Here is an 11,323-nt window from a genome sequence, read left to right as displayed (position 1 = left end):
GAAATAAAAAAAAACAAATAATTACATTTTAATTTTTTAAAGAAAATATGTTAAATTATAAAAAGTACAAAAATTGACACTATATTTTTGTTTAAGTTACGATTCTCCACTTAGACTTTGTAAGGTTTTGTTTAGAAAATATATCATTTTTGCTAAAATAAATTATGAAAATTGATGTGGCAGCTAATGTCTAAAAAATAGAAGATGTACATAATAATATTTACAAAAATATAGTAGATTGATTATGATTGAGTTGTTATCATCTATTTCATCTAACAAAATATTATCAAAATTATTTACATAATTAATTTATATATAGGTTGATTCATGTGAATGATATTGTAGATGATGTTACAAATTTTCTAATATTTATATATTAGTCTTTCCATCATTTTCTATATTATTTTAATGAAAAAGTACATCAAAAATATTTTTGAAACAAATTTCAAAGTTCAAAAGTAAAAATGAAAATTTTCAAAATCTTGAAAACTTAGCAAAGTTCAACATTTTTTTTTTTTTTTTATAATTTAACTCCAAATAAGACCTCAAAGCTTTTATTGTTTACCTCTTGTTTTATTATATACTTTTTCTAATGGCTTTTCACTTCTATATATAATTGAGTATCCACATTTTTTTTTGGTATAAAAAAGAAAACTTGTGTTTATTAATTGTTGTATAATTTCATGTTATCCATTGATTTGACCTAATATTTTTCTATCCAATTGTTTGTACATTTTTTATGATGCATATACTAGGGATGATGTTTGAATTTTATTCTTTTTGATATAGTGAAAGGACATTACAAAGAGACAACAACTACTTTGAGGATTTATCATTCAACTTTCAAAATTAAACATAGATTAAATATCAAGAAATAAACAAAATATTAAGAAAAAGAACAGTAAAGTGGGCATATTTAAATAATTTGGTTGAATTGATTGAACATGAACTAGAGAGGAAAATAGGGGTATAGAAGAAGCTAGGTTACATGCCCATGTGCCACTTGATAAAAAAAAAAAAGTAAACATTTTATCTTTCCCAAGTCAATTTTTTTGGGTACAAATAATGTCCTCATTTGCTATTTGGTCTCATTGCCAGCTTGTATGTAAGATAAAGTATTGCTTCTCACTCACCTTAGAAGAAAAAGTAAGACCCAACCCCCCCAAAAATCAAATCTCTAAAAAGTGAAAAAGGGTATTTTGGGTAGGTAAGTTTTGTGTTCGTTTGGTAAAATGAGCGATGTTAAGTACGACAATGTCTATTGTGAATTTAAGTTTCTATAGTTAGAATCTTTAGGGTGTAAGATATCCAATTTCTAATGTACTATGCATATCGTACTAGAAATTTTGGTTGTGTGGTTGAATTTTCATGAACGTTCGATTTCAATTTTAATAAGTTTATTTCTTCATAATGCAGCTAAATATTGATACAATGTGACATGTTAAGTAAACTACTGAATAATAGTTTGTATTTAACATGACTCAATATTATGTAGGTGCTTGAAATATCAGGTGGACAAGTGAAGAAATTTCGTTTAGAATGTAATTTTATGCGCTCTTTTTTTTTTTGTTTTTTTTTTTATATACTAATCCTACTACTTTCTTGTATACCAAATACCAATAATATTTAAGTAACAATATATCAATAAAATAAAGGCGATGCAAAAATGAAAAGTTTGAAGGTTAAAATTTGTCTTTATCTGTATACTTAAGCATCTTTCTTGACGATTATTAACTAACATAATTGGGACCATCGACACTCTTTAAACAATTATTTGTCTATCTGTTTTTATTTTGAGTGTGATTGAAGGATGAGAGACATTGTATGGAATTTTCTCCAACTTATTTTTCTTTTTTTTTAAAAAAAAAAAGAAAAAGAAAAAGAAAAATCGTCTCCATAGTGAAAACTACGGGACTTATAGAAAGACAAAAGCATCACCAAAATAGGAAGTTGTTTTACATAATTTATAGTGCTCTTTTCCCAACTACTTTTTAATATTAACCAAGATTCAAACAAACCTATATGCATTTTTCTTATCATTTTCAAATTAGATCATTCAAATAATCCAGGCATGTTATCATCATATCATATAAAATAATTCATTAATCAAACCTTACATAAATAAATGAATTTTAGTTCACTGTCACTTTTGCCACTTCAGCAGCTGGCCAATTACTTTAGATTCTCAATTTTATAAATATCACACCACTAAACATTAGTCAAACATTTAAGGCTTTGATTATATATATATATAACTATTTCAATCTATAATTTTTCAGCAATGTTTTAAAGCCAAACTTTAGATTTTTTTTCTTAAAAAAATTTGGCTTAGAATTGAAGTTTTTAAGAAATATGAAAAGCTCACCAAACAAATTATGAATAAACAAATATAAATTTAGACTATCAAATTTATCTAGTTACCTTTCCAACATGAATGAGATTAATGACCTATTTAGATTGACTATCTAAGTGTTTATAAACACTTTTTTTCGTTTATAAATATTTATTTAAAAATTTGGAAAGTCATCCAAACACACAATAAGATGCATATGATAGGATACAATTATTTCTAGAAAAATACTTCGGTAGATCTTGGAATGCAACTATATTTATGCAACACACCCAAATATCCAATCAATGTGTTACCATGTGGCAAACTTTTGTTTTCTTAAAAATAAAAAAAAAAATTTGAATTTTTTTTATACTGTAATAAAAGGGAATGCATGAAGATGAATGTAATCTAAGTTGCATCTAAGTATTATTCTTATTTTGCTTTATTTTCATTGATATGATCTATAGACGATTGATCATGATTCCATTTAGTTGTTCAAATCCGACAATTGAAAAGCTCAAATTCATTTATTATGAAGGAAAAAAAAAGCCCTACATAAGAATGAGAGATTGAAATAAAAATAATTAGAAAAAAAAAAAAAAAAAAAAAAGAGAAACCTCAATTGACCAAAAGGTCAATTTCCAAGTTTTATCCAACCAGCATTTTCATCGACATGAAACATTCCCCCACAACACCCAAATCACTCCTACAAATTCCATTTTTCCCATTCTTGTAAAATCATTACAAACTAAAATTAAAAGTAAAGAAAATAAAAATAAAATAACTTGAAGAAAATACAAATGGAAGAATTGGACCATTTTCCCCTTCAATCGAACCAACCACTTTTAATTCCTTTTTTTATGCACAAATTTGAAGGAGGACCCATCTTGTTTGTTTCCCGAGAAAATTAACAATTCTTTTCTCTTTTTCCCTTTTTGCCCTTCCTACGGCGTCACTCTCGCCGGAGTTCTAGATTCCGTCGGCGGCGTATTCACGTCCGATCCTTTCGAAGGGTCATCGGAAGACTGGCGCAACCCGTCATCGGTTTCGCTTCTATGACTGCTCATATCTTCGATCATCCGTACAACTTCCGGCATGGCCGGCCGTTGATCGGGAACCGTCGAAACGCAGGACATTGCGATCTGCAGTAACTGAACCATCTCTTCTTCGATGTTATTGAACCGCATCAGCTCGGCGTCGAAAACCTCCGCCGTCCATTCCTCTCGGACGACGGACTGGACCCACCGGGGAAGGTCGATTCCGTCCTCGCCGAGGGATTGCTGGTTTGGGGCTTTTCCGGTCAGGAGTTCGAGGAGGAGAACGCCGTAGCTGTAGACGTCTGATTTGAATGTCACTTTTCGGGTTTCGACGACCTCCGGTGCACGGTAGCCGGCGACGCGATTCGGCGGCGTGGCGGTGCCGAAAAGTGGGTTTAGGCCGAAATCGGAGATGCAGGCGTCGTGGTCAGGGCGGAGAAGGATGTTGGAGGATTTAATGTTGCCGTGAACCACCTTGCCGGCGACGTGGAGATGGGCTAAACCTCTGCCAGTGCTTAGTGCTATTCTCATTCTTGAATCCCAGTCCAACGGCGTTCTGCCGGAGCCTCTGCTTCCTGTGAAATTGAAAATCAATATAAATATAATTAGTTAATATTTAGAGTCGAACAAAAAATGATTTTAAGTTTAACATAGTTTTGAAAACTAAAAAAAATAGTTTTTAAAAATTTGTTATTATTTCTAAAATTGGATTAAAAATTCAAAAATGAAACCATTATAAAAAATTAAAAGAAAATAAATTTAATTATCAAAAACTAAAAATTAATAATCAAATAGCCATTAAACAGGACCTAACCATGGATCTAAACTTTTCAGTTTAATAGTAATTTAATGTGAAAAGTAAAGGTGTTTTAAGGAGTTGATTTGGGATATTGTTGAAACCTATAGTTTGGTCGAAAAAAGTCGGGATTTGAAATAGAGCAATACTTAAGCTCCTACATATCATGCTCTCATTTCTTCTATCTACGAAAAAAATATATCCTTTTAATTAAAAAAAAAAAAGAAATTTGACATATGTCAATTTTTATTAGATGCACGATTGTGTAAGGAATGGTAGCTTACCTATACCTAACTTTTTTTTTTCCTTTAAAATATGGGTTTAACATCTTTAAATCAAATTTTCATTCAAGCATTTTCTTTTAATGTCATTTTTTCCTCAATTAAGATCAATGCAGAAACTCATACGAGAAAAAATGAAAATCAACAAATTATTTTATTTCCCTAAGAATTTGATAGGAAAAGTGGCGTAGGGACTTTTGTGCAAAAAGGGAAAAACATTGGGACTGCCTAAATGGTACTGAAAAAAGGGGTTTTGGGCAATTATCATTATTTCAGAAGTGGCAGAACCAAAGTGAGTGAGGCCCTGTGTTCAAAGCCTAAAGACAAGGCTTCAATTATAAGTTTAAAGCAACCCCAAAAGAAAAAAAAAAAAAAACAAATAACATGTCACCAGCTTTAATCTACAAATTACACTGCAGTGAGTGACCAATTTTTTTTAGCTTTCTTTATTCACAAGCCATCTTTTTCTCTCTCTCTCTCTCGCTTTCTAACTTTTTTCCCTCTGTTTTTTAGGTCATCATAGAAAAAACTACCCCAATGTTTAATGATGAACAGTTGTTATTTAAAGAAAATATGTTAAATTTTTTTTTTAAAAAAAAAACCCTACATTACCAATATTTTTCCAAAGATATTCTATTACCTCTAATCTTTTATAAATATTTCAAAATTACTTGTAGAGTAAACATCTGTTAAAATATTGAGCAAAAAATTGAAACTTCAACACTATCGCATCAACATTTTAATAGATGTCTACTCTAAGACGAGTTTTTAATTTTTATGAAACATTTGCAACTTTAGGAAAAAAGGGAATATTTTGAAATAAATGATAAAGTTTAAGGGTATTTTTGTAATCTATACTATAAAGAAATTGTCAAAAATTAAAAGGGTTAAAATGGTAATTGACGATGATGAAAGAGGGTAGACTTCAAAATTAACAGAAATTAATGAAAAATGAAAGAATGCTGAATGTCTGAGCAGAAACTAAGAATGTCTCTAGCCAGTGTGGAATTAAAGCAAGTGGGCTTTTGAGCTGGTCGGCATTAAATTTATACTTAAATTTTTTTATTAAAAAAAATATTAATTATTCGAAATAAATGCAAAAAAAAAAAACTACTCCTTGATATTTAATTAATATGGAAATTTTAATAAAGTGAATTTTGTTAATACTTTTTCTCCATCACTACATGCTCATAATGTGCACTCTTGAACAAAAAGCCACCCATTGCGCTGTCACCCATCTTTCCATTTTCTTCTCTCAAATTATCATTTTTTTAAAAAAATTAAAGTTGTTTTTCCCTTTTTGCAAATTAAATTAAAGTTTCTAGTTTCCTAACATTTCAAAAACATGTTTAATGTACTTGTTACTTTTGAATTTTGACTAAAAATTTCACTCCTAAATTTTAATACCTATTTCTATTTGCATAAATTATATCTAAAGACTATTTAATAGCATCTATGTTGCTAACATGAAAATAATTCAAGAGATAAAAATGTTATCCAAATACGTACTTATCTATATACCAAAAGATATTTTTGACAAATTACTAAACTTTTAACATCAAACTTTTATAAAACATAACATACCCATAAACCATAAATTATCATATAATGAAATTAAGACACACTATCATGAACATAATTTTCCAGTAAAGTCATTTACTCATTCTTTTCAAGTTAAGAAATTTAATTCCTATGCCCTACATTTATTATACTAATAAAGGGGGAAAAAAGTGAAGTCACTCCAATTCATATTTTAACTAGAAATATTAAAATTATATTTATAATGGATGAATGAATTAACTAATTAAGCCTTTTCTTTTTCCCCTTATATATATATATATATACACACATATAATGGGTCAGTTCCCAAGCTTCAATGTAGTCAATAGTTTCTACTTTCCCAAAGAACAATGCAAGCATTGGAATAAAATAATAACAATATTAAAATATTTATTATAGAAAGTTAAAATATAATTTTAGTCTTTGGTTTTATTTTAGTATATATACTTTTAATTATCTATAAAAAAATTAATTTATAATCACTATTGATTAAACATAATGCCAATAGTGATTTTTAAAAAATGTAATAAAAAAATCAACAAAAATAACTAATTTTAAGAAATATTAAAAATTAGTATATGAGTGTGTTAATAATCAGAAATTTGTGGTTGGAATTTTCTATCTAAATCCTACTAAAAAAGAAATATTAAAAGTTAAAGGGATTAAAATTAGATTTAAAAAATAAAAGTACCAAAATGATATTTTAATTAAAAGGGTACAGAGAGGAGGAAGAGGAAGAAGAAGGTACTGACCGTGGAGGCTGGCCGACAAACTTCCGGTGGAGATATAATCATAAACAAGCAATTTTTCATCTTTGGAGAAGTAAAATGCTCTGAGAGGAACCACATTTTCATGTTTAATTTTCCCTAAACTCTCCATTTGAGTTTCGAATTCCTTCTTTGTCACCACCACATCCTTCAGCCGTTTCACCACTACCGTCGTCCCTTCTTCCAGCACCGCCTTGTATGACGTTCCGACGCTTCCTTTCCCCAATACCTCCGCCGAAGCCCTCAACAAATCTTCCAAATCGAAGTTGTAAATCCCTCCTTCGAAGAATACTAGCTTGTTCCTCTCCGTCGCCTCCACCGATCCTCCAGTAATGTCGTCTTTCGACGACGATGTTCCGGCTTCCGCTACTGGAATTGATCTCGCCGCCGTTCCCACCGCCGATGGTGGCTTCGGTGACTTCGTCTGTGTTCCGCGGGACCGGCGGCGAATGCAAAGGATTAAGAAGAGGAGGAGGAGAAAGGCGGCGAAAACGGCGCCGATTATGATTCCGATTATCGCCGCTGTGGAGAGTTTCTTCGATTTTTTGTTGGTTGGTGGTGGGTTTTGTGATGGAGATGGAGAGGGAGTTAATGGGTTGCAAGGTGGGAATGGTCCGCCGCAGAGATCTAGGTTTCCGGCGAAGGAGGAGGCGGGGAATTTCGCTAATGAATTCGGAATCGAGCCGTTGAGTTTGTTGTTAGAGACATTGAAGTTTGTTAAATTAACGGCTGAGATACTCGGGAGTGAACCGGAGAATCCATTGTTCTGTAAGAAAATCCCAGTCAAGTGGGTCAGATTGTCAACAGACGGCGGAATCGGACCGGAAAATTTGTTCGACGACAAATCCAGCCGAGTCAGCCGAGTCAACCGAGTCAAACTCGACGGAAACTCGCCGGAGAAAGCATTATCCTGAAGATACAGATTCCGCAGCATTACCAAATTGGAAAAATCCGATGGGATCTCACCAGAGAGACGGTTGGAACGGAGGCTAAGAACTCGGAGCTGAGTCAATTTCCCAATTGTATTGGCCGGAATCGGTCCGACGAGGCCAACGCCAGGCAAACGGAGAGAGTAAACAAACGACTGATTGGAATCGCACTCAACGCCAACCCAATTACAGACGGAATTAGAAAGATTCCATTGAACCCGATTGGCGTGAGGAGTTTTAGAGAAGAAATCGAGAAGGGCTTGTTTATCCTGAGTCGGCTCCGAGTCGACCCACTGAGCTAGAAGAAGAAGAAGAAGAAAAGCAGAGCAAAGAGAAATTGCAGCAGCCATTGTGGATTTAGAGAGAGAAAACAGAAGGGGAAGTAGGAACTAGAAAACAGAGATGAATAGTGGTACGTTATGGTGGTATTTTGCAAAACCATTAATGGTTTGCCGACGAGAAGCCATGAGAGAGAGAGAGAGAGAGAGAGAAATGAGTGTAGTGAGAAACAGGGGAAGAGGGAGGTTTTGTAGAGAGAGAAAGAAGGATGAAGAAGAGAATGAATGGCCCACGAAAGTTAAAAAGGAAAAAGAAGAAGAGAAAACACAGGGGAGTAGTAATAGTGGAGAGTGGCAAAGAAAACCATTTGGAAGCGTTCTTTTATTTTTCTTCTTCTTTTAAGTTTTTATAAACTGTTGCAGTGAAATCTAAGGAAGAAGATGAAAGATGAAATACAATGCCTTTTATTTTCCCATCCCCACGCGCTCTTCCACTCGTGCATTTTAGTTGCCAATACCAAGTCTTTCTTTTCTTTGGACTTTTTTTTTCCCTTAGGTTCTCATTTAACTCACTCCCTTGTTCTTTTTTTACTTTCTCGCTTTTACAGTTTTACCTCTACACTTCATTTCTTTAACGTCCGGAAAAAGCTTCATTTGTTACCGGCAATTGTCTCGCATTGCTAGATGAATAAGAAATAACCTCGTTCATTGTTGTTGCTGCTGTTGTCATCTCTGTCTTTTCCTCTCATCACTCATATAAAAAAAATATTTCAAATATTTCAAATAAATAAATAAAAATAGTTTATTGTGTGTCACATTGTGATAGGACGATTTGTTGGAATGCAACTAAGTATTTTTTCGTAAGAAATAAATAGAATGAGAAACGAAGAAAATAAAATATTAAAAGAAAAAATTTAAAATAAAACCTTAGTTTTGAAAAACCTAGTCAAATAACATTGTGGCTAGGTCATCTATCAAATTATCGTTCAAGATGTTCAAATTTATTTATTGAGTTTTGACATTTTTCAATTTAGTCATCGGCCGTAGTTCTTTAGTACAACAAAGTAAGAGTGTGAATTTAAAGTTTAATCTTGAAGAAAGGAGAAGACAAACTATGCTCATGTTTTAATCCTTTATTGTTGGTAAACGTTAAACTTGATTGATGATAAATTTATATTGCATAATATAATACTGTTTGTTCACACGAGATTTTCGGAGAAACGTATTTCGTGGAGTTGTTGAAGTTGATTTGATGTGATGTGGTTCGATCTCTAATACTTGATCCTTTGATTCTCTCTCAGTTGGGTGAATGTGCTTACCTTGGAGAAGAAAAGCACCGAACGTTCTTGAAGTAGAAGTCTTGGAAGCTTGAAGTAGAAGCCTTGGAGTAGAAGTCTTGGAAGAGTCTTTGTGTCTTCAGTCTTCTATCTTAGGAGTCAAGATTGTTGATGAATTCTCTCTAGATCCTCTGAATGTAGAAAATGCTGAACTTCTCTATATATAGAGTTCTCAAGCGGGCTTCGTGGGCTTGGTTGGTCCATGGGCCTGGCCCTTGGGCCCAATTAGTTGGTTTTGGGCCTGATCTGAGATTTGGGTCCAATTCAACTTTTTTTTTTTGGTAGTTGAGCCAATTTAATCTCATCTGATTCAACCACGTGACGTCATCGAAATTGGTCTTCAATTCAATTCGGAACATGTGTCAACTTCTAATTGGACCCAAAGTTAATGATTTAGAAATTTATCATTAATTTAGCAAACGACGTGGTGACTTGTGATTAGTCCAAAATTTTATCCTTTAACAAATGCCCCCTTTCGAGATTTATGCACGCTTACGGATGGGTGAATCTCGAAAAAAAAATGTGAAGTTGTGATCGAAATTCAAATATATTTGTTCTTGAATTCAACCTCAACTGATGTGTTAGTCAAACCATGAATTCAGTACATAAGTTTAACTCGAATTTGGGATAAACTTTGGAATATAGCCGAATTTTAACTTGACATTTTATTCATAATTCAATATCAAAGTTAAACATTTGGATTTTGATAAAATTTGGGATATGGCCAAATTTTAATTTGGGACGAGTTTGACATCTATTTCACCACCCGATTTGGCTAGCTTGAACTTAGAATAAAATTTGGATTGGAATCTCCTCCAACTTTAGACTGAAATTTGGGATAACATTTGAATTTAATTCCAATTTGAATGGAATATGAATTTGAACTTAAATGGAAGAAATTTTGGAGAGCCAAAGCATCGTAAGACAGCCCTACTAACGATGCCAGCGATACCAGCAATACCAACTTATTAGCGATGCCAGCGATATCAGCGATACTACCTTACTAGCGATACCAGCTTACTAGCGATGCCAGCGATTCCAGCGATACCACCTACTAGCGATACCAGCGATACTCATCCACCAGCGATACTAACGATAGCAACCCAATTTCTAGCGAGATTTCCTTCTCCATATTGTTTGCTTGTTTTTTTTTTTTTTTCAAGCAGTCGTCTGCTTATGCATAGATTCTCTAAAAACTAAGCTCAAAATTCCTCGCCGTTTAATCTAAAGATTCAAAACTCCACTGTTGCCCCCAATTCAAGCAGCATCCAATCGAGTATGATTTTTTTTTAATCTTAACCAATTTCGGCAAAAATCGAGATTCCACAACCAAACAAACAGTATTTAGTTCAGATAATCCATGATTTTATCAGATTTCAACTGATTAGTATAAGATCTCGTCCGAACTTAACTATATATATACTGGTAGGGCACATGATTTTCTTCATCTTGAAGTGTGATTTCTTTTATTCTTACGTCCTTTGCAGTTTGAATTGTGATTTTCTTTCGTTTTTACGTCCTTTACGTCCTTTGCAAATCAGACTTGGATTGCGATAGGAGGCTGTAAGTGACGAGAAGAAAAGAGAAGAAAAAAAAAGATGGGAAATTAGGGCTTCCCCCTTTTTTTGTTTTCATATATATATTTTTTTTCTTTTTTTTTTCCTTAAAGTTTTTTTTCTTTTGTTTTTCCTTCTCCCCCAAAAAGGAGAAGAAAAAAAAAATCCTCTTTTTTTTGTTTTTTTTTGTTATTTATTTATTTTTTTTCACGATTTTCTTTTCTTTTCTGCGCATTTTTTTTAATATCCTTTTTTTTACTAACTTGCCCCTTCTTGTTCTTTGTAGGAGTTGAAGTGTAACTTAAGAGAGCATAACCATTTTTTTTTAAATCTCGCTGGTCGTCAGTAATCATGGTGGGTTTTTTTTTCTCTCACGTCCGTGTGATTGACTCCTTGGTGTACATGTTCTTCCTTGTATTCGTGCATCCTGGTCGTCATGGGAGGGGCCCC

At 32.8% G+C, this 11,323-nt stretch overlaps 1 protein-coding gene across 1 annotated transcript; it reads right to left on the bottom strand.

Annotated features, from left to right (window-relative positions):
- Positions 1-2,901: 2,901 nt before the first annotated feature.
- On the bottom strand, positions 2,902-8,374 carry LOC120079921 (probable inactive receptor kinase At2g26730). The gene is made up of 2 exons (XM_039034377.1): positions 6,759-8,374; positions 2,902-3,944 (listed from the first exon to the last, which is right to left on the bottom strand). The coding sequence occupies exons 1-2, from the start codon at positions 8,050-8,052 to the stop codon at positions 3,277-3,279; spliced, it is 1,962 nt and encodes a 653-aa protein (XP_038890305.1). The 5' UTR covers positions 8,053-8,374; the 3' UTR covers positions 2,902-3,276.
- Positions 8,375-11,323: the final 2,949 nt, after the last annotated feature.

Source organism: Benincasa hispida, chromosome 6, assembly GCF_009727055.1.
Source record: "Benincasa hispida cultivar B227 chromosome 6, ASM972705v1, whole genome shotgun sequence".
Classification (NCBI taxonomy): domain Eukaryota; kingdom Viridiplantae; phylum Streptophyta; class Magnoliopsida; order Cucurbitales; family Cucurbitaceae; genus Benincasa; species Benincasa hispida.
Note: the sequence above shows the minus strand (reverse complement) of the source record. Positions and strands in the feature narration are given on the sequence as shown.